This window comes from Pteronotus mesoamericanus, unplaced genomic scaffold, assembly GCF_021234165.1.
Source record: "Pteronotus mesoamericanus isolate MK-2021 breed Mesoamerican mustached bat unplaced genomic scaffold, CSHL_Meso_final scaffold_167, whole genome shotgun sequence".
NCBI classification, from domain to species: Eukaryota; Metazoa; Chordata; class Mammalia; order Chiroptera; family Mormoopidae; genus Pteronotus; species Pteronotus mesoamericanus.
The window spans coordinates 40,656,827-40,680,694 of record NW_026555308.1 but is presented as its reverse complement, the minus strand read 5'-3'; the positions used below and the strand labels follow the sequence as shown (position 1 = coordinate 40,680,694).

Here is a 23,868-nt window from a genome sequence, read left to right as displayed (position 1 = left end):
TTGTAAGACATCTCCCAGAACTGTTTTTGTTTGTGGATAGCTAATTGTTTATGTTTGTGGAAGGACAAAGGCTGGGGTTTCCTATGCTGCCATTTTAGTGATTTGTTTTCTTGGCTGGGACCCTTACTGAGATTTTAGGGGTTTGTAATTCTGAGAAGCCTTTCATATGATTTTTATCTGGTTCCTGTTACAGCCTGTTCACCTCACCACACTTGCTACATGGTGGGCGCAGCACATTCAGTGATAGACTCCGAGTTCATAATAATCTTGATGTGATTGAATGATATGTTGAATCTAACAAAATTTGATTTTAAGAGGGTAAAAATGAAAGATTTTAGAGATCTCGAGTTTCAGATATATACCCACACAAGCATTGTGGTGATATTTGGTTTTTTTGAATGCTGCCATCGGTAGTTATATATAAATGTGTAATATTTCCTCTGCAGTTCTCTTAAGTGGAAATTTGATTTGGTTGAATGAAGAGCTTACATTGCTACCATGGTATGAAGGATTCTAGACTATTTAAGGTTCTTTTTCCAAACTCTTTCTATCCCCTGCATCAGTTGAAAATCATAGCCTATTAAGTCATGGTTACTAATGGTAGTGACCATGATAAACATTTGGTTGGACTGTACAGAATTCATAATCTTTTCCCTAAAAAGGAGCCACGTATTTTACCCTACTCACGAGGTCACCTGTAGCCAAAGATGGATCAGTTTCTGTGTCATTTCCTGAACTGTGCATGAAGATCACCCTATTATTTAGGACTTTCCTTTCACTCTTCTGTTACTTACTCTTTGGATTACAGTAAAGAGTTTAATTTTATTTCTTTAAAAATTTTTATTTTGGTGCCTCCAAAAGGCCATTTAGTACCTCCATAGAAAAAATGTCACAGAGTTTTTCTTTCTTTTTTCCCCAATAAATTCAGGGGTTGTCAAAAGTAGGTTTTCAGTTGTTCATATGAAAAATACAATAATTAATAAATAATAATACAAGTATAGACTCTATTTGGCATACTCACAACTGTAAAACTTCTTTGCCCACCCCTCTATTTTGCAATCCTGTTTTGTGCCAGGTATTGTGCTAGGGGTTAGGGTTCAATAATGACTACAGCAACTATGGTTTCCATTCTCAATACAGAGATTTATTTAGTGATGAACATGGGGAAGCAGTACATGAGTAAAATAGATAAAACGCTGTGGAAGAAACAAAAAATAAATTGACATAGAGTATATAACATGTGAAAGACCTATTTTAGATAGGATGGCTGCGGAAGGTTATGCAGAGGGGACATTTGAGGAGAGAATTGTAGATTGTATAAAGAAGGAACATATACCAAGGTCATCAGGTAGAGTGGAGATGGGCTGGCTTAAAACTTGGATAAGAACAGGGTGGAATTAAATTGGGGGGGGCAAGAAAGAAAAGGATGGAAAGACAGCTATGCAGGTCCTTATTGCTTGTAATGTAAGGTATTTTTAAGTACTTTGAGAAACTAACAGTGGAATACAAGAAAGGTATTGCACCTTAGTAGGGCACAGCTGAAACATGTGGATGTGGGAAATCAGTTAAGAGACTGCTTTACTAGGCTAGAAGAGATCGTTTGTGGCTTGGACCAGAGGGAGAGAGGTAAATTGACTTAAACACTATTTTGGAGGTAAGATGAAAAGAGCACGTAGGTAGATTGGATGTGTGAGCAGGGCAAAGAAGGAAGAATCATGATGCCACCAAGATTTTGGGAATGACCATGAAGGTAGAGATTAATGCTGTTTACTTAAGACCTAAGGACTATAGATGGCTTTTTTGGGAAGGTGTCTTTTGGACTTAAGTTTGAAACCCAATTCGAGAAGTCAGGAAGTCATTTGGATTATATGGGTCTTTGTTATTTCAGAGAAGAGACTTCAGATCAAGGTAAAAATGTGGGAAACATCAGTACAAAAAAATAGAATTTAAACCTTAAAATGGATAAGATAATTTAAGACAGTATAGAGAAGACAGAGAACTCAGGATTTAACCTTGAGGCACTCCATCATTTAGATATTGTGGAGATTGATAAACTGTTCTTAGGAGGAAAACCAAGAGCACATTGTGTTGGGAGCCTGTGAAAAAAAGTTTCCAGGAGGAGTGCCAAATGCTCCTTGACATAAGAGAAGACAATATTTACTCCTCAAACTTGGCAATGTGGAAGCCTTTGGATACTTTTCAAGAGCAGTTTTGGTGGAGTGGAGGGCAGGTACTGATTGGAATGGGCAGGTGAATAAGTGGGAGTTCGTAAGGAAGAGGAATAATGAGTGTAGACTGTTGATAAGCCCGGTTATGTCCATGAAGTGGATGGGACCCTGGAGGGGAATGTGGGGCTAAGGTAAACACTGGAGTTTGACTTTTTTTTTTTTTTTTTTATAGACAGGATAAGATCTTAAGTTGAACCATAAGAAATTGTTGATATTTGACTACTTTTGTTTTACGAGACTGGCAATTTGCTTTAGTTTGATCTAATGAAACATATTATTGAGAATGAGTTGCTTTTAGAAGGTGAGTTCGGTGATGCAGTGTTGAGAGTTTAACCACAAGAATATAGTCTTTGAGCAGTTGGAGAGATGGGGTTGGAGCTCACAGGCAGTGCTGGCCTTTGAAGTGGGAAGAGGGGAAGGCACATATATTTTATTGTAACAGGAAGGAAGGAGAAGGTGTGCAGATTCAGCCATGCTTCAGTGATCACAGCTAGTGTCTTACCTGCGGCAAATAATTACATAATAAGTTTTCAGATTAGCTGTAGATGCACATTGATTGATTTTTTTCAGAGGGCTGAGTGGGTACTGATCCTATTTTGCCGTGTAGGCTCTAAATTTTCTATTTCAAAAATCTTTGATATCAGTGTGTTTTTGCTCAGTTGTCCTTTCATGAAAAGCAGGAGAAAATCAAATACCATAAGCTCCTTCCCCGCCCCTCAGCAGCGCAACACCGTGGCCTCCCTATAGAACTGATTAGGAAATCAAAAAATAAAGTGGTTTTCTCATAAGTGATTTTCTTGCCCTACAAAAAATTTTCTTTTTCAAGATTACCATCAGTGTTCTTTGAGTTGTCCGCATAATTGAAACATTATCTGTGATTTCTGATACTTTAATGTAGACTATGAGCGCATCCTTTTAAGGCCATACCACTCTTGTCTGTCGTGTACCGAATTTGCTTATGAGGTGTGTGCATTTCAGAAATTTCAGCTATTTGGAGGGAGACTTTATTCCACTGCATAATGTAGTTTAATAAATAATTTCCACTAGACCATTAGGCTGACATATCCCTAGGTCACAATTTTCTTTGTGAACTTCATTTAGTACAGAATTCCAAGTATTGATCATTAATTATATCTTTAAAGTAACAATGAGATTGAAGTCATCTTTAGTGCCTGCAGGATCCTTTATGATGAAACATCCATCTCCTGTAATGTTTGTTTTGAATAATACTCTCCTCCATAGGTTGCAGTACCAGGGCCATAGTAAGACTGTTCCAGGAGGAGCCCTCCTCTTTCTCAGTGCTTCTTGAGTTACAGGCAGCTTTGCTGTGTGCAAGGCTCTCAACTGATCTTTTCCTGGAGGCACAGGAAGCTCTGGCGAAAGTTGGCACCCATATATTAATTCATAGACTATTGTCTGATAAAATACATGGCATCTTTTAAAGCTATAGGATGGTTTTTTTTTTTTTAAGCTTTTCCAGCACATCTTTTAATTTTCTTTGGAGTCAGTGTCTTTTTTTCCCCTTAACGTTTTTAAAATTTATTTTTAATGATAGTCAACATATAATATATTAGTTTCAGATGTACAGCATAGTGATTCAACATTTGTATAACTTGTGATATGATCACTGTAAGTCTAGTAACCATCTGTCACCATTCATAGTTATAACAATATTATTAGGTGGTATTTTAGACTAGGCTAAGACTTTATTTTATGGAGGTATGTGGCATTACTACAGGCAGGACAAGTCAACATGCTCTACTTCTGCTTGCAATAAGAGGAACTTTATTTACTGTTGTCATCTGTTGTGATAGATTTGCAAGTATCACTGAGGTACACTTGTATCTTCAGCATTGGAAATATTGAACAGAATTCATGAGGAGTGATTTCAGAAAGCCACAGTTTGTGGTGTTGTGATATCTGAGTGAGGAAAAGTTTTCCCTTTATTTTTGACAACCCTTGATAGCATGTTTATTTAGGAAAATATGTACAGATTACTCAGCTGTTCACCTGACTCAAATATTTTTAGCCTCTTTGAGTGAACTTTGGGTTGTGCCAAGGGTCCCCTTTGGCCTTTCCACTGAGAACCACTCAACCAACATCAATGTGTGTTCATTAAAAAGGGTTTGTAGTGTATACAATACTGCTCCACAGCTTTGCTGACCTGGCACCTACATGGTTCAACCAGCTTTCCTTTGAACCCTGAACTAGTGTTGTACTGATCCATCAAGTTTTCCTTTGCTTGGTCATTTCTACTCGTAAACTTCTATATTTTCTGTCTTGCTTTTCACTAGGGAAAACACTAGGGAAAATGGGGCTTGTCTTGTGGGATGAGTTCTGTGCTAAAACATTGCACTTCCTGCTTCTGTATATGCTGATGAATAGTCTTCAGAGTTCTACCTTGTGAGCTCATGCCACCCAACCTGGATGTGACAGTTACCTTAAAGGACTGCAGTTCTGATGTATGCCGTGGGGGGGGGGGCGCTATTTCTGTCTCTTAAGAAGAGAGGCCTATGAGAGCATTTTTGAGGTCTGAGCAGGTTCATGACCGGCTGTCCTGTGCTCCTTGTCTCTTGAACGTCCAGGGCTTTAGGTATTCATCTCCAGTGTCGTCTTTCCTTCCACCTCCCAAGGTGATTACTGCTGATTTGCTTCTAATTTTGGCTACTTTTTTTTTTATTCCAAAATGTCTTCCCTTGTCCCTTCACACATCTGTCATGAGTAAATTCCTTGTTTCTCTCAGCCTCCCCATTATAAAATCAACAATTGTTCACAACAGACAAAAGAAGAATATAAATGCCCATAACTAGTTTTTACCACCTCAGTTATGGCCTTCCATATGTATTATTTTTCAAAAGGGGATCATCATGTCATACATTTCTAAATTTTCAGTGGCTGAAAACTATTCCATGATATTAGATGTACCATTTGACCAGTTCTTTACTTTTGGAAATTTAGGTATTTTACCTTCTTTTCTCTTTTTCCTTCCTCTTTTCTACCTTTATGTTATTTACTGATGAAAAAATTGTTTGTGCGTCTATCTAGAATTGTTTGTTCACTATCCATATAGCTATTTTATTAAACCTTAATGTGGACTTTTTTGGGCATAGGATAGCCTATTTCTAGTTACATTGTCACCTTGTGTGTTCAGACAAGGACTCATATCTTATGCATTTCTGTCTTCCCAGCATGCAGCATTATACCTGGCACAGGGGGTGTTCATTAAAGAATTACAGTTTCTTTCCAGAAATAAGAGGGCCATTTGGCAAATTTATAACTCTCTACTCTCTATGTGTAACTATCACCCCTGACTATAGGAGTGAACAAGACAAAGGCTGTCCTTTGCTCTTATAAGCTGAGATATTACTCTATATAGCAAGGTTTGTATATAGAGATGGCAAGCCTCTTAATGTGAGGATCAGTTAAAAACCTAAAAGTCACACAATATAATAGAAACAGCCTAAATGAGTCAATAGTGTAGTTACTTGGCGGATGTTCATGCCAGTGTTTTTCAAGCATATTGCTAATTAACAATCGACTAATTGATTTTTCTGCGCATGATAGTTCTTTTTTTTAAGTTTATTTTTTTTTCCATTACCATTTGTCTTCCTTATTCCCTCTTCCACTTCTAGCCTCCCAGCTATCACCGCGCTGCTGTCCATGTCCATGAGCTCTTTTTGTTTTTGGCTCCCTCCCGCCACTCCCCTCCACCACCCTTTAAGTTGTCAGGCTGCTCTCTGTCTATGAGTCTGTCTCTGTTTTGCTTGTTAGTTTAGTTTGTTTATTAGATTCCACGTATGAGTGAAATCATATGGTATTTACCTTTCTCTGAGTTGCTTATTTCACTCAGCATAATGCTCTCCAGGTCCACATATGCTATTACAAATAGTAAAGTTTTCTTTTTTACCATTGAGTAGTATTCCATTGTGTAAATTTACCGTAGCTGTTTTATCTACTCATCTACTGATGGGCACGTGGGCTGCTTCCAAATCTTGGCGATTGTAAATAATGCTGCAGTGAACACAGGGATGCATGTATTCTTTCGAATGAGTGTTTCTGGTTTCTTTGGATAAATTCCCAGAAGTGGAATTGCTGGGTCATAAGGTGGATTTTTAATTTTTTTGAGGTATCTCCATACTGTTATCCACAGCGATTGCACCAATCTGTATTCCCAGCAACAGTGACAGAACTGTCCTCTAGTGTTACCAATTGAGATGAAATGATTGTTTTCACGTTCACACTTTTTGGCCTTTAGAAATAACTAGAATCAGTTATACTGAAATTTAAAATTTCATACCTGAATATAATATGTTGTTGTACTTAGTAGTTTTAGAGACCCAAAGATATTTTAGGGCTGGATTTGGGGTAATAGGAAATATATCCCAAAATATTTTTGGACCTTCTCTTGCACATTTTAAAATATGATTAAACAGAGATTGCAACCATGGAGGAGATTTTCTGCTGTAAATTGGTGTTTCAACCCTGCCAGCTGTTCATGCTTTCTGTGATCCCACTTATAAAAGTGGGAAGTGAAGGGTGAGTGGTTGCCCTCTTGGGCAGGCACGTAATTTTTAAAAAAAATGTGTGTGTCTCAGCAGAGCTATATTAGAGTTTAATGTAGCTGCCTTTTTTTTTCTTTTTTTTTATTGTAGGGCCAGCTTTCAATGTTACAAGAAAAAATAGACCATTTGGAGCGTTTGCTAGCTGAGAATAATGAGATCATCTCAAATATTAGAGATTCGGTCATCAATTTGAGTGAGTCTGTGGAGGATGGGTCGAAAAGTTCACAAGGCAATTTCAGCCGAGGTGCTGGCTCACCTCTTCTGCCATCAAAACAATTGTCCCTCACGGTTGACCCTGAAGACTGTCTGTTTGCTTCCCAAAGCGGAAGTCCGAATTCAGATGTGCAGGTAATGTACACATTTGTTAATAATCACTGGGCTTGGTTTTTATTTTTTTAGATTTGACCTGGTATCTGTTCTCAATTTAGTAAGTTCCTTAAACTCTCTGGATTCTAGTTTCTGTTTTTGTGATTTAATTAGTCACAAGGTCAATCATTTTTTTTAGTGATAAAATTCTGTAATTCTGTGTTTTTCTTAATTTTTATTATTTTATACTTTGTGAATATGGCCATTTTGTATGCTTCTTAGGTATTATTTTCTGTAATAGTTGAAGACCTTGAAGGAGGTCAGAGCAACCATGGAAGGCAGGCAGAGGAGGGCAGCCCAGACTGGGAGATCTGCAGAACCAAAGAAAGTGCTGGAAGGAGTAGCTGAGACTGCTAACATCTCCCCTTGTCCAGCTGGTTCCCAAAGATTTGTGTTGACCTATCCTTGGAGTATTGTATTTTATTTGTTGAAGTTATAAATTCCAAAGTGCGAAGTATGTTGTTGCCTTAAAATACTTTGTATACTTAGGTGTAACTTGCCTGATATCTTTAAAAATTTTTTGTAACTCATTTATACGCTACCATATTTTGCCAGGTATAATGTGCTCCCGTGTATAATGCACACATATGTTTTCGGCCCAAACTTTTGGAAAAAAATCTTTCTTTTTAATTTTTTAGTTCAATTTTTAATTTATCTGTATTTAGAAACAATCGATTAACGTGTTCTAGGCTATTATTTTGCATACAGATACCATTATTGCTTTCTAGAATTACATTTTTAATGTATAATCATAAATAAAAGAATTAGACACATTTATATAGATACAGAATTAGTACTCCCCATCTATAATGCGCATCCTTATTTTTCCCTCAAAAATTTGGGCAAGAAAAGTGTGCATTATGCATTGCAAAATACGGTAATCAGGATGTAACTTTTATATAATTTAAATTTTACCAAAAGATGATTGCATTCTTTGTCGCATTTCGTGTAATGGGCAGTATGGAGAGTAAAAGTCGTTAGGTTTTTTTCGGGGAGGTGCAGTGTGTTTTTCCCTTGTATCCCAACAGATTATTATGTAGAAGGAATACTGCACTGGGAACTTAGACAACATTTGAGAACTTAAAAGCTAAATATCAGTTTAAAAAAATTCTTCCATTTTTTAACCTGGTCAACCTTGGTATTGTTTTATTCTTGGTATAAAAAAGAATAGCAATAGATGCATTTTAATTATGACATAGATTTTAAACTATATGAAATTGAAGTAAAAAAATAATTTTCAGTAAATAATTGTGTTTGAATTTGGCCATAATCATATTTTTGGATTGCTGTTCAATTCCTATCTATTATTATTAAATTGCATTGAAAGTAAAGCAGGGGAAGAGGAATTGAATGAAACTATTATTTTTTCATTACAAGCAAGTGGGGGAGGGGATTATCAGAATAGTTGTGTAACAGGTAGCTTTGTAAACCTTTGAATGGTGATTAAATGTTTTTTGCCTTAATTCTTCATGTCTTCAGAAATAGTTTAATATTGTTAAATATACTCCACATAAAATAACAACTAGTTTTGGGCAAATATTTTTCAACATTAAGTTTAATTGATAATGGTTAAACATAATTCATCTTACTTTATTTTTTGACTTTTATATTTTTAGATGTTGGATGTTTACAGTCTAATTCCTTTTGACAATCCAGATGGTGGAGTTTGGAAGCAAGGATTTGACATTACCTATAAAATGAATGAGTGGGACACTAAGCCCCTTCAAGTCTTTGTGTTGCCTCATTCCCATAATGACCCAGGTAAAATTTGCACTTCAAAAAACTAGAGGCTTTTAAGCCCCCTGTAGGCACAGGTAATTTTAATGAGAATCTTGTGGGATCCACCTCTCAAATTTTAAATGTTTCTTGACTTTAAAAAGTATTATATTCCTTTTATATATCATGGTATTTTGACTTCTTTATCAATTTATGTGCCATTTAAGGATAATAGTTGTGCAGTATGAAATAATAATAAAACAAGAAGGTCTTAGCTTTGGGGGACAAAAGTTGCACTCATTTAAGGTACTGATCATTCATTTTAGTTACTTAGTGTAACATACTACGTAGGAGAATTATTTCATGTCTGTAAACTCTACGTTAAAAAAGTCAGAATACTCATGGGAAAATTTGAGTCTTTAAAGTGGAGAGGAAATATAATACAAAATGGTTAAGAGACCAGACATGGGTAAGTTTTAACCCCATCACGTCTAAAGTGTTAGACAACTTTAGACAAGTTAATCTGAGAGTAAGTTTTTTTCCAGGTAGAATCAGGATAAAGTACTTTATAGGGTGAAATGTAAAGGCATGGTATGTGGCACAAAAGTAACTGCTATCATTATCGTTACTGTAATTGTTTTTTTAATGTGATGACTTTTGTTTTTTATTGGCTCCAGAGTTTTTTCCCCAAGCTAAGCAGAAATTGCTAAAGTTATAATGGAAATATGATTTGATATATACACTTTTGTTAGTGTGAATACACAAGCACAGGGTAAATGCCCAATGAGTGTAGTTGCAGAATGTTTTTGGAACCAAAAACAGACTTTGGTTTTTTTTTTTTTTTGGAAGGACTTACCAATATTTCTATTTGTTCTTTATCCCAGTTTCTCAGTTTCATTATTACTATCAGAGGAAGCACTTTTCACTTAGTACTTTGAAGGTTTTTTTTTCTTTACTCTCAACATTCATCTCATATTTATTCACAGTAGTTTATTGTCATGTATTCTTTCTATCTCTTTCTAAGACAATAATAGAACTAACAAGTTAGTGCCTGGACATGTGGTGAAGTGTGTGTGTGTATGTCCTTGCCTCTTTTGATTGTGTGAGGTAGTCAGGGAGATAGAGCTTGGATGCTGAAATGTTTGAATTTCCAGAATACTTGATTTTTAGTAAGCACAGAGGTATAAAATACATGAAATCGATAATGTTTTTTGGAAATTTGTGATGAGTGTCATCATACATCAGATTCTGACTTGGTTTCTCTGTCTTTGGTCTTGATATCTTTATTTTTTTCTACAAATATCTATTATTTTTATTAACTTTTTCGCTTATATTCTTGCATCATCTTCCTCCTTAATCTTAGCCTGTCACTTCAATTCCAAACTGAAGGATGGCTGGGCATCGTGGAAAGACTGTGGAGATTTAAAGCCAGGCAGAACGAGGCAGGTGTGCTGACTTTGCTGTAGACTGCCCAGGTGTCCTTGGGCATGTTTATTTGTGTATCTGTAAAAGGGAGATCATATAGGTGGAGTAGCATCTTAAGCAGGAGTTAGTTATGAAGTGTAAAAGGTGATGAAAATCACATCTAATCAAAATAGCACCACATTAAGTAGAACAGTTGCATTTAGGGGATCCATATTGTTACAGAACAGAAAGAGTGTTCACCTGGCACTAGCAGATCCAAATAGTAAACACTGGGATTTGCACTGGAGAAATAATGGCTATTTTACTGATGAATGGTGCCATCCAGGAAAAGAGAAAGCTCATGCTCAAGAGCCCAGACTCCTCAACGGCATGTGAGTTAGGGGTTTGGGGTCGTGCTGGGAGCCATTTGGTTGGAGATGAGGTGAAGATGAATCATTTCTTCAGGTCTTGAGGACAGCTTTGGGGCCTTTTCTGGCATCCCTTTGTCTGTCTCATGGGAAAGTAGCCAGGTGGTTGTTCCACCTTAGGGCTCAGGAAATGAAATGTAACTTAGGTCAGGATGTTGTGTGTAGCCTGCAGAGGTCTTGAAGCATAAATTCAGGTCTCGGTTACTTCTTCTGCCGCCTTGGATTGCTGATTATCAGGGGAAAGGCTAGGTCTCCGGGGATGGTGGGAAGAGAAGCAGGATTTCTAGAGCTAGGATTTAAAACTAAGTTTAGTCACAGTCATAAGGACCCTTGGTTTCAATATGAGAGACACATTTTTGTTTATATCTGACACACTAAATGGCATGAGGTGCTTAAACTTCACATGTGGGATCCGAAATTGCCTATATGATTATAAACACTTTTTTCCATAAAACTCATTCACTCTGAAATAGTCTCTTGGTGAGTGAAATAGCAGAGCCACTTGTAGTAAATTAATTGTTCCCTCCTCTTCCTCTGCCTGTCCTGTGTATTTTAATTCTTGCCACTTAATTGGGTATGTGATGTGATTCCACTGTATACTATTTTTTGTACGTTTATAGGTACAATTCGCAGTATGCCTTGCAAGTCTTCATGTGAACCATCTCTTCACCCCTTTTTGTTTTATTTTTTAAAGATCTTCATTATCTTTTCCTCTTTTCTGCTATCCTCAATTTCCGTAAATCTCATTTCTTGTTATTCTATAACATGGGCACTTAACTGCAATAATAAAATTTGTGCCAAATATTTTAAAAACATCTGTTGCCCCCAATAACCCTTGAAGGTTAGTGCCACCATTCATGATGAGGAGTGACATCAGAATATTTTCCTGTTAGTTTACCGGGGTCTCCCACCTGAGTAAACCAGAATGGCAGAGAACATGAGTTTCCTATTATAGTTATCCTCAGTGCCTAGCCCTACACTTGGCATATAGTAATTGCTACATACATGTAAGGCCTTCTCTGAGCTATCTTCATGTCCCTCGACAGCTTTCTCTTACTGTACACACCCACGCACGTGTAAATATTTACAGCACTTTTGCTGGGTCTCCTCACTAGAACGTAACCTCAATGAGGACTCAAACTTTTTCTTATTAACCAGTGGATCGCTAATACCTAGAACAGTAACCAGCGCTTAGTACAGACTCATTCAGTGAAATGAGATAATGAACGAAGGACTCTGACTCTGCAGATTCAGGTGACATATTTGAGCTTGGGCCGTGACTTTAAGTTCCCTCCTTTCCTTCTTCCCGTTGTCTACTTATTCCTGTTTCTTTGAAAAAAAAATCTTAGATTGAACTATGTAATTTTAAATACCAAAATCAGATGATATCAAGCTCGTCAAGGGCAGGGGTAGCCTCTGCGTTTTCGACTTTGTTTGGTTCACGCTGTAGTTAGTATGTTGTTGTGTGAGAAGACACCCCTAATAACTGTTTCTGACTGCAATAAAAGCATGTCTGTTGGTATCCTAGCAACCACAATTGAATCTTTTTGTCTTAGTAAAAGATGTTATTGACCCTTACCCTCAGGCCCTTTTCCACCTGAGGAAAAAATGGTCAGAAACAAACCTTTTAAAACAAAAGCAATTTTTGCTACCAAGCAAAATTCTAGAGAAAAGAACCTGCTCACTTTTCTTAATGTTTCACCGCTCCTTAACAAATGTAGCATTTCGAAACAGTACAATAAATTATTCTATGAAAAACTGAATCATTCAGATCATGAAAAACCACCTTTTTGGTGGAGGAAAAGAGGTAAGTAAGTGTATATACATTATAAGTCAAATGTGACTCTGTAATGGGAAGTCTTTGTACAAGACTCCTAAATGAAAGTGCAGTTAGGCAGTTTATTTTCTAAATGAGATTTATAGAGATTTGTTTTTATTTTCTGCAGCAACAGTTTAAAACAAACAAGCTCAGTAGTTTGTTTCATCAGTGGAGTTTTATCTGTTGGGAATAGAAATACTTGAAATAGGTTTTTTAACATTTCTATATTTAGTCCCCTAAAGAATTATGTTGCCATGTTTTTATATATGTAGATATTTTTCTTTTTGGTTCACCTTGGTAATATCTTACAAGAAAGATAAATTTCAAATTATGTTTGTATTTTAATAAAATCCCTAATTATGTGTTCTTTCAGTCCATAATTGTCATACAACTGTCACACATTATTTTGTATGGTTTACATTAGTTAAAAGAAAATTGGAAAGGACTTGTTAAGTAAATGCCGATAACTTTGTACTGTTGCACTTTTGACTAGTTTTGAATCATGGACCATGAAATTAAATGTTAGTTGATTGATACATGTTCATGTTGTATTTAATAAGCTGATTAAAACACAATTACAGCACCTTTGTATCTACAATCTTAATTCTTTGCTTCCCACTAGTTAAACTGCTGAAATATTTAGGTAATTTTCCTTCAAAGAAATCACAGTGTGTAAAGAGAAGATAAGGTGCATTAAATGGAAAGTTGGACAGCATGTTGTTAGTTAAGCAATTTGTAAAATGAACATTGGAAAATAATCCCCCATGTGGTATGACTCCAAAATAGAAGGAAGATCTAGGTCCAGGAATCATACTGCAAAATAATTTTCTTTTGTGCATTTGCAGAATTTTTATTGACTTAAATGAGTGATTAGGATTTTTTAAAATTAACAAAACAATTTTACATTTCGTATTATGATAACTTGAAATGAGTTTATGTATCCTTAATCTTTACAAAGTTTGTGAAAAAGAACAAAAACACGAGGAAATTACAGTGTAATGTTATTTTAAGGCTTTTCTATTCCAATATTGTTAAGCACTGTCAGCCAAGTTGGGCAAGACCCATGTAGGGTGAGAAGCAGTGGCGACTTAGAACTCTGCCAAGTGGAATACGATGGTTGGGAGAGGGAGTGATTTGTATGTGGGCACGGTGTGGGGGGGTATTTTGTTCTGTTCAGCTGTTGTGGGATAAAGTGAGTTCTTTGGTTTTTGCTACTGTGAATGGGGAATTTGAGTTTCTGGCGCTAAGATATTGTGAAGAAGAACTGAGAACCGGCATTCATTGCCTGTTCTGCATCAGGGAAATGTCTGGTGTGTGTTAACTTCATGTCATCCATTCAGCAACCCTGAAAAATGGTAAATTGAACCCCAGTTATGAGGTGATGGCAGTGAGGCTAAGGGTAGGATCGGTAATTTCTTCTTTCAAGGTTAATCAATTACAAATTGACAGAGGATGGTGAATTGCAGCTCAGATTTGCCTGATTCTAAAATCCACATTTTTTCTGTTTACTTAAGTTACTTTATTTAGTTTAAATAATTTCATTCTTCTTGCTTTATGGGTATTGGCTAATTCCGTGTATTTATCTAAACTTTGGGTTAATAGATTGCCAAATTTACCTGAAAACAAGAAAAAAAAGAAACAACAGGCTGCTCAGTTAAATTTGAATTTCAGATAAGCAATGGCAAATTTTGAGTATATATGTACCAAATACCATACAAGACCTACTTGTACTAAACTTTTATTCATTATTTATCTGAAATTCACATTTAACTGGCATCTTGTATTTTATCTGGCATCTTAAATGTTAAAAAATATGGTGGCATTAGACAGTTACATGGCTTTTTAGAATTGTCTTTTTAAGAGATCCCTAGAATTGGTATAATGAGGTTCTTTTATTAGAGGGGAAAACTCTATGGGGCCTCTGTCTGGGCTGCATTCCTTAGGAGCACAGATGTCAAACAGCACTTAAGGGAAGTAGGTGGTCATTTAAACATCTCCCAATTTCCCTGTTTCAATTACTTTTGTCTGTCTTTCAAGCCTGGGAGCTTCAGAGCTCACCAGTGCCTGATTATACAATTGCTAATACTTATGGGAATTGACTAGGCTTCAGGCACAGTTCTGGGTTCTTTACAAATGTTAAATCTGCTCTGCTCTCAGGAACTTTATGACAGAAGTACTACTATTATCCTCATTTCATAGATGAGAAAACTGAGGCAAAAGAGAGGATAAGTAATGTATCTGAGGAAGTGGGGCTGGTTTGAATCCAAGCCTTCAGGCTCTAAAATCAGGACTTGTAACCTTTATTTAATGTTGCAACCACAAGCAGAACTTTTGGAGGAAAGTCTGTTAAGTGTTTTCAAGCCAAATGTTACCTGTGTTACATTATTAATTATGTAAAACATTTTATTAACTATCTTGCAAAAGTAGACATCTCACCACAGTTTCCTATTCTTTTTTTACTCCTTTCTATCCCTGTTGAAATGGATGTTTATGTCTTTAAATACTATATTAGTACATGAGATGGTGAGTGGTTTTCCTTATTGCTGCCTACTTTACAGTTAGAAAGTGATTTAGAAGCAGTGTTTTCCAGGTTTTAAAATAACTTACAGAAACTTTGATAATTTGCTCATATTTGCCTGATCATAAGGCTAAGTAGCCCCCTCACATATTCTAAGAGTAAGTCCTTAAAGGAAGTTAGTTTTTGGTGTTTTGTTTTTTTTGTTTTGTTTTTTTTTACTTCTAATGATGTCTCATATTACAGACACCACTCATGATTAATGAACAACCAAACTCTGTTTGGGGATGACTTAACTAGGCCTGAAATATCCTTATTTGGTCTGAGTCCTTGAAAAGGGAGAAGAATCACTTTAGCAAAGATTTAGACATTATTTTGGAGGTTGATCTCACAGTTGTAGATATCAGGCGTCAAGGTATGCAGGTCGTTTAAAGGGCACTTAGGAAAGCAATACAGTAAGAGGTCACAGTTGGATATTATACATATCCAGCTGCAGGATGAACAAAACCCCAGCTGCCCTAACAGTAGTGCAAATGGGTTCTTGTGGTGTGGGATAGAATTTCCAGTGACAGCATCTTACCTGAGTTTAAATTGTGCTGTATCTCCAGCAATTTAAGGGAAGTGAAGCTGATATGCTTTGAAAACTATTAGATGACACTGAATTATCTAGAAAAAAAATGGTTAGGTTATTTTGGAAATCTGAGTCTGAAAGCATTTAGTTGAATCAGCAGGTTTATAGGTTTCCAAACATTCATGGGTCTTTTGAAAACATAAGCTTAATCCTGACTCTCCCACTCTTCTGTCTTGGAAACTTTAGTCAGTTACTAAATTCTCTTCATTTTGCCTCCATTCTGTCTGTTTCCACTGCAATTCATTAACCATTTTTTAAATTTAATCTTTATTGTACTTTTTTCCATTACTGTTTAGTCCCCTTGCATCCCCTCCCCCTAATAATCACGCTGTTGACCATGTCCATTTTTAAAAGCAGAATTATTGTAATGGCCCTATTTCCTGTTTCTCTTCCACTTTACTTTTTTATTCTATCCTTTACACTCACAGAACAGTTATTTTTCTTTTTTTTAAATTTAATCTTTATTGTATATTTTTTCCATTACCATTTATTCTTCAGTTATTTTTCAAAGCACAAATCAGGAAACCTTAACTTTCTTCCTCCCAAGTTTTTGGTAAGAAACAAAAATGGTTCAGAAGATTTCCAATGATCTGATGCCTGACTTCTATTTTCATTTCTCAACATACTCCCACCATGTAAGCTGCAGTGTAGTCATACCTAGCTGCCTTCTGCTTCCAGAAATTGACATCTACCGTCATGGCTTAGTGTCTTTCCCATATGCTCTTGCTTCAATTTGGAAATACTACCTTTTCCTTCTATCCAGACGATGACTATTGAGGAATTTCTCTTTTTTTCCTTCTGGTAGGTAGTAATTTACCATTTCTTTATTCTCACAGCATTTGTTCATATATTCAATATAGAATCTGTTTCCATTTAGATTAACTTTATTGCTTTGCCCTTATTAGATGCTTGGTTTGTGTTGAATGAATAAACCAGAAAAGAACATTAATTAAAACTCTTTCACAGTTTATTAGTGGGGGAGAAGCAAGCTTAATTTATAATAGAAATTAAACAGTAGCATATGTGAGTTATGGTAATACCAATTAAAATTATATGCAACCCTTAAGTGTAAGACTGGATGTTGCAGTCAATTATTGAAGGATTTGACAAGTGATGGAAGAAACCTGTTGATGGAGAATAACTTAATTATTAAAATAAAGAAGCTTTTTTTATGAACCATATTTGTATTTATTTTTAAGTTAGTGAATATTACATTAAAATGGAAATAACTTGAACCTTAAATTGCATTTTTAAATGTTTATTTGTATATAATTATTTTTGACGCAGTCTTTTTATGTTTTCTTAGCAGTTGGTACCTATTTAACTTTTGAGTGAAATTAATGTACTCATTAAAAAATCATTATTGTAGTAGTTAAAACCATAACAGTGTAACAATGATTTGAGGGACATGCCTTTTTCAAGACGTGTGTTTTAAATCATTTTAGGGCTCGCAGAGCCTTTGCATAATATTAACTATGGTTATTACCAGAGTGAAAGGGGGTAGGGAGGTGTAGAAGAGGGTATGAGGGGATAAATGGTGAAGGAAGGAGACTTGACTTGGGGTGGTGAACACACAGTACGTTATACAGATGATGTGTTATAGAATTGTACATCTGAATGCTATATAATTTTATTAACTGGCGTCACCCCAATAAATTCAATAAAAAAAGACAAAAAAAGAAACTTAAAGATATTTGTCAAAGATTATTAAGTTAGCATCAGAATAGACAGTGGACATATTAGAGCTAGTAGTGTATATCTTTTACCTTTGGTTTCATTTCTAGTTGAAGTATAATAAATTTGCATTTATGTGCCATATATCATTTTTTCTCTCAGGCCTTTTGGCCATACGTCATCATTCAACTATCAGGTGCTTATTGAACTCTTGCTGTTTTAGGCTATCAGGGGCTAAATTCATGAGAATTGATGAGTTTGAAGTTTAGGTTGGCATGTTTCCAGGCCTGCATCTAAAATTTGCAGGATCAGGGGCAAAAATACATGGAGGCCCTCAGACCTTAAGTTTAAACATTTAAAGTTATAAACCAAACTAATATACTGCTAAAGAAAATAGGTCCTTTCCACCTGCCTTGAGGAGTACTGTAGCTCAGTGATCTGGAAGGCCAAGTGTGGGCTTAGATTGCTGGGGTTCCAGTTCCCCACTGGAATGTGGTGGTATGTGGGGAGAGTCAGCCTGTTGGGCAGCCCCACCCTTTTCCTCCTAGATCTGGTCCTCCCTGCAGACACATCAGCACTGTTTGCACATCCCTGCAAATGGCAGCACCTGGGAGGTTGCTATCGGCAAGGTTGCTTGCCCTGACAAGGGAGGCTCTAGAAGCCGGCTCGGGCTGTTTGGACACAGATTTCTGTGCCCTGGTACTCAGAAGGGCAGGGCAGAGCAGGCTGTGGATGGATGTTTGCCCTGTGGATTTATCATGTGGAAATGATGCTATCAGAGGAAGAATGGGGAACTCCCTGTAGAGTTGAGAACTCAGGGTGGGGCCTTCTTGCCTGGATCCTAAGGGTGACACTGTGTATGCCCCTGAACCAAATGAGACTAAGTGTCCGTTAAAAGGATCCGGTCTCCACAAAGTCTCTAGGCTTTGAAGCTACATCAGGAGTCCAGAATTTTTAAAAAATTATGTTTTTTCAATTGAACAATTAATAGATATTTAATTGTTTACGCACATTAGAAATAAGCAAGAGTGTTCGATTTTATTAGTTTTATATATTAGAACTGAAATTTTTATGATAAAATAATGATATCAAATTTGGAATTATATCTGCTTTATAGAACTTGTAATTATGTACTCTTTGTTTTAAATATTTCCCCACGTATTTAATGCAGCAGTTAGCTGCTTTATGGGTGACAGTGTTGTCAGAGTGCCGAAGACTGAATGGGAAGGTTTTCTTACTGCTGTGTTAGCCCTGGGTAAATTTTGAAGTGTATTCAAGGGAAAGAGAACGGCTGTGACTTGACCACTTAAGTAAATCAGTTTGCAACTCAGTGTCCTAAGATGATTAAATCTAGATGTAAGAATATAATCTTATGTCACAAAAATTTTATCCCATAGAACTTTTTATAAAATACTATCTTTCTGATTGGGCTCATGATAATATACAATTGTAGTTTTATAGTAATTTGGAAAAAGGAAAAGCCAATTCAGTGTAAAAGGGAATACTTGATTACTCTATTGTATAGAGCAATAAAAACTAATTTACTGTTATATTACTCAATATTGAAAGCTTCAAGAGGCTATCTTTGGTTCATTCTTCATTAATTGTGCTATATTGTTGTGATATTAGTCTCTGTTATAGATGAATTTTATGAAAGGCTTTTAAGTTGACATCTCTGAGCTTGTATTTTGGCTCACTTAAAAATCTTTGACATATTTTCTTCATGATTGTTGAAGGGCAGATGATGTGTTGAAGGCAAAATGGATTAATCAGTCACTGTGATTCTTTTATGAAAACTGTGATAAACTATTCTTTGAAATGGCCTTAGTTCATAACAAAGTATAACTGATGAAAATAAGTAATTGTACTTTAAAAAACATTTTACTTATTAATCTTTATAAAGGCTATTCTAAGATTGCCTTTTATGCTAGATTACTGGAATTTTCTTACTAAATTAATTTTGGGGGCATTTCACTCTTCATAGGTCTTTTCTTTAATTCAGTTAATAACCAAATAATTAGGGATCAGTTTTGTCCTTTTTAAAAATTTAGGTGAAAGGTGTCTGTGATGTTTAAAAAAATTATTCTAATAGAACTGGTTAAATAATTTACATGGTCCTTACTACACATATGTACTAATAACATGGTACAAAAATACATATTATTTATATACATTTGCTTTTGGCTCGATCTTGCAATGTGGAGGTAGATGTGTATTAAATATTATGACGGTATTTGGTAAAATAAATTCTCCCAACATTGCGATTTTTATTTTTTGGAAGGTAATAACACTGATTTTTTTCTGGTGCTGTATTAGTTTGCTAGGGCTGTCATTAAAAAGTACTATACAGACTAGAGGGTTAAACAACTGAAATTTATTTCTTAACATTTCTGGGGGCTGGAAGTCCAAAATTAAGGTGTTGGCACTGTTGGTTTCTTCGGAGGACCTCTTGCTTTGGCTCGTAGATGGCCTTCTTCCGTAAGTGTCTTCACATGGTCTTCCCTCTGTGTGTATCTATGTCCCATCACCTTTTCTTATAAGGACATACTGGGTTGCGGTCAACTCACATGACCTCATTACCTCTTTAAAGACACTATAGCCAAATACAGTCACATTTTGAGGTACTGGGAGTTAGGACTTCAGCCTGTAACAAGGGCATAGAATGAATTCTAAGAAAATCATAATTTTTGATAACCAATATATTTAAGATGTGAGGCAGTTTATTGAAATGTTTTAAATAAATTGTATATTTTTCAAAATTATGTTAGAAATTTCTTTTTATTCTTTTACTTGGTTTAATTGTAGAGATGGGGAAAGGGCAATTAAAGACTTACGGTGATAATTATGCTAATAATAATGGCAGGTAGTATTTATTATATACCAGGCTCAGGTCTGAGCACACTGAGGTATCTCAGTTTGTTTTTTTTAAACAGGTACAGTCTTTTAATTTGAATGTGGAAAAGTTGAATTATCCAGGTAGCATCACTTGGTGTAAAACCAGCTTTACAAGTACCTTAGGTCAAGAAAGTCCTGTAAAAAAATATTTGGTTTTGTATTTCTACTTGGCTTTTAGCTTCGTACCTGTCACTTTGCACGTGCTCTGAAAATAACTATAGAATGAATGAATACATTTCAGTTAAAGCAAAAAGAAATATTGTCACAGTGGCAGTGCCCTTTTCAGAAGCTCCCATTTGCGTTGTCAGAACAGTTGTATTGTCTTCTCTGCCATCCCAAGTTTTTAATATTTTTTGCCAGCAAATATAGTATACATTGAATATTAATTTAATCATACCGACAAAACAGTCAGTTGGCACCCTTATATTTTAGTTTCCCACATGTTTAAGGCTTGGAAACAATAGAGCAGTAAGTATAGTTCACCCTGGATGCATAGATACACTCCTCCCTGTAAGATTTTGTAGATAAGAGATTATTTCCTAGAGGTTATTTTCTACTTCGTCAGTAGGTGGGATTGGTGGCTCTGTACTTTTTGGCCTCAGTCACCCATTATCTTGCATTAGTACTCTGCCAGGTGGGGCTAGGTTGGGAGCTATGGGTCTTATTAAAAATGTTTCTTTATACTTAACTTGCAAATGTCTTTAGATGAAATTACCTAGATATTTGAGAAGTAGTAGGAAAAGTCAGAGAACTAAGTTATCCTCTACAATTCTCTTTTGAGAAAACTTTACATAGATGTGTACACATTTGTTATTTGATTAGTGTCAATTTCTGCTACTAAAAAAATGGAATAATGAACAGCCTTTGGGAACCAACGCCTATTTTTGGCAGACTTCTACTTCTCAATATTTATAATAGTGTTGTAATTACCTTATTGCTTTGCTGCTGGCTTTTAGATACAGTGTGTATTTCTGATTTTCTTTTTCTTAGTTTAACTTACTTGGTGGAGAATTTTAGATGTGCCACTAGAGGATAAAAATTTCATCCCATATTATGAGAGCAGTAATGCCAACTTATTAACACTGTTCATATATTTTAAAATAAGGAAGTTCCTTAGAGATAAATTATAAATAATTAGATACTATAATTGTTAAGTATAAACAAATACTTTTTGGCCTTAGGTCATTTTTCTCATTTGTATCTGAATTTGTCCAGTTTTCACAGTATTGTTATAATTTAATTTTTAGTGACTTTTTAGTTAATTTTTAGTGACTTTTAGTCTCATGTTTATTTGAATGTTTCATTAATTCCAAACATTTGTTAAATTATTATACTTGCCTTTATATAACTTAAACATCCAAGGATATCCAAAGGTAATACAATGGAATATGACTAAGTTGAAATCAGACATATGAACCAGACCTTTGTGGTATATTTGTGTCTTGATTTAGGTTGGTTGAAGACTTTTGATGAGTACTTTAGAGAGAAGACTCAGTATATTTTTAATAACATGGTCATCAAGCTGAAAGAAGACTCACGGAGGAAATTTGTTTGGTCTGAGATCTCTTACCTTTCAAAGTGGTGGGATTCTATAGATACTCAAAAGAAGGATGCTGTTAAAAGGTTTGTTTTTAAACTTTTTTTGAAGTTTGGTAAAAAACATTTATTGTACAGTGAAACAAGTGTTGAATTTTTAGAAGGTGAAAATTCTTAGCTTTATACCTGAAACTTAAAATACTTTTTCACATCCTTTTTTCTTTGATTCTGGTTCATCTCTGAAAAAGGGACTTGAAACTTTTCTGTTAAAATCTGCATGTTACAACTTTGTCCTAGACATGGAATTACAAGGTTAAAGGGGCTTTATATTTTAAAGGTTTCTTTGAAACATATTATCAAAGGGACCACCAGAAAGGTTATTTCAGTGTATTCTTTATTCTTCAGTCTTCAATATAATACAACTGCTCACCAATAATACAACTTTTTTCCCCTGAAACTTTGACCAATTTAATGGTTGAAATATATAATTTTAATTTGCATTTTTGATGAGTGATAATATTGTGTATTTCTCATGAATATAGGCAAAGCATTTTATAAATGGCTTGATTGTATAATTTTTCTTACTGGTTTGTAATTATATTTCTATACATAATATACACACATATCAAACCTTATTTATCCTGAAGTATTTCCTTTCTTAATTCTTACTGTTTGATATACAGACTTTTAACACCTTTATGTAGTCAAATTGATTAATTTATTTTCTTGTTATTTACCTTTCCTGTCATATTTTAAAATATATTCCTTAATTTAGAGACCAGATAAATCGTCCTCTTTCCCCAAGTTTCATTTTTTACCATTCACTTCTTAAAATTCTGAAATTTATTTATTTTTAATGTGCTATGATGGGAGGCTCTCTTTGGCATATCTCCCTCTTCTTTGCTCCATGGAATTTAAGGATTATTTTAGCATGTATTGCTTTCTTTTATTTATTTATTGGGTTGGCCAAAAAGTTCGTTGTTTGTTTTACCATGTGATAACACTAGTAGCGTTTGGTTGTTTTTAACTTCATTCAAAACAATTTTGTTACTGTATTGTGACAACTGTTATATTAGGGTGCATTTAGAAAAAGTTATCAAAATTGGTGAATTTTTGTGTAGCCATTTTATTATTGAAGACGGATGAAAATACTCAATGTTTTCAGCTTACTATGCTTTATTATTTCAATAAAGGTAAAAACACAACTGAAACATAAAAAAAGATTTGTGCAGTATATGGAGAAGGTGCTGTGACTGATCAAATGTGTCAGAAGTGGTTCACGAAGTTTTGTGCTGGAGATTTCTTGCTGGACAGTGCTCCATGGTGGGGTAGACCAGTGGAAGTTGATACCGATCAAATCAAGAAATTGTTTGAGAACAATCAGTGTTTTACCACATGGGAGATAACCAACATACTGAAAATATCCAAAACAATAAAATGATGGGTGAAAATGAAAAAATATGTACCTTTTATTTCACGGAAAATACTAAATGGACTTTTTGGCCAACCTGACAGTATCACATACACAGCATTTGCTATGTTAGTCTCTGTTCTAAGTACTTTGCAAATGGTAACCGATAATCCTCACAACAATCCTGTGAAGTAGGGATGATGACAATCCGCATTTTAGAGATAAGAGCACTCACTGGTCTTTCAGGGTCACCCAGTTGGGACATGCCACGCTGCTCTGCTATTCAGTCCAGCCTGTCCAGCCCTATGGCCTGTTCCCTTTCACAGTGTGCTGCTTCCCGAAGATTTAAGTAGTCCACCCTTTTTACTGATTGGAAGTACCATCTTTATTGTATTTAAATATACATTGATTTCTGGAATTCCTGACTTCTTTCTTGGGCTTTTCTGTTTGACTGTAATTGTTGCTGCTTTATTGACTGACCTTATCTTTCTTTATTGAAAAATTATTTTAATGAGTGACCACTTAGTTTCTCCATAGAGTTTCAGATTTAATTTTTAGAATTTTTCCTACCCTATTAAAAATGGGATTTTGATGGAAATTGATATAAACATTTAAACGTAATTTGGGAAGAACTGGTTATGCATCATTAGTTATTAGAGGGTTTTTCTTTTTTCTTTCCTTCT

General features: G+C 35.3%; 1 protein-coding gene across 2 annotated transcripts in view; it reads left to right on the top strand.

Annotated features, from left to right (window-relative positions):
- MAN2A1 (mannosidase alpha class 2A member 1) overlaps positions 1 to 23,868 on the top strand; it is a 162,314-nt gene that overhangs the window by 26,094 nt on the left and 112,352 nt on the right. For both annotated transcript variants that reach the window (XM_054589984.1, XM_054589985.1), the window contains exons 2-4: positions 6,881 to 7,138; positions 8,773 to 8,917; positions 21,690 to 21,861. In XM_054589984.1, the coding sequence (XP_054445959.1) occupies positions 6,881 to 7,138; positions 8,773 to 8,917; positions 21,690 to 21,861 (575 nt within the window). The remainder of the gene's footprint in view (positions 1 to 6,880; positions 7,139 to 8,772; positions 8,918 to 21,689; positions 21,862 to 23,868) is intronic.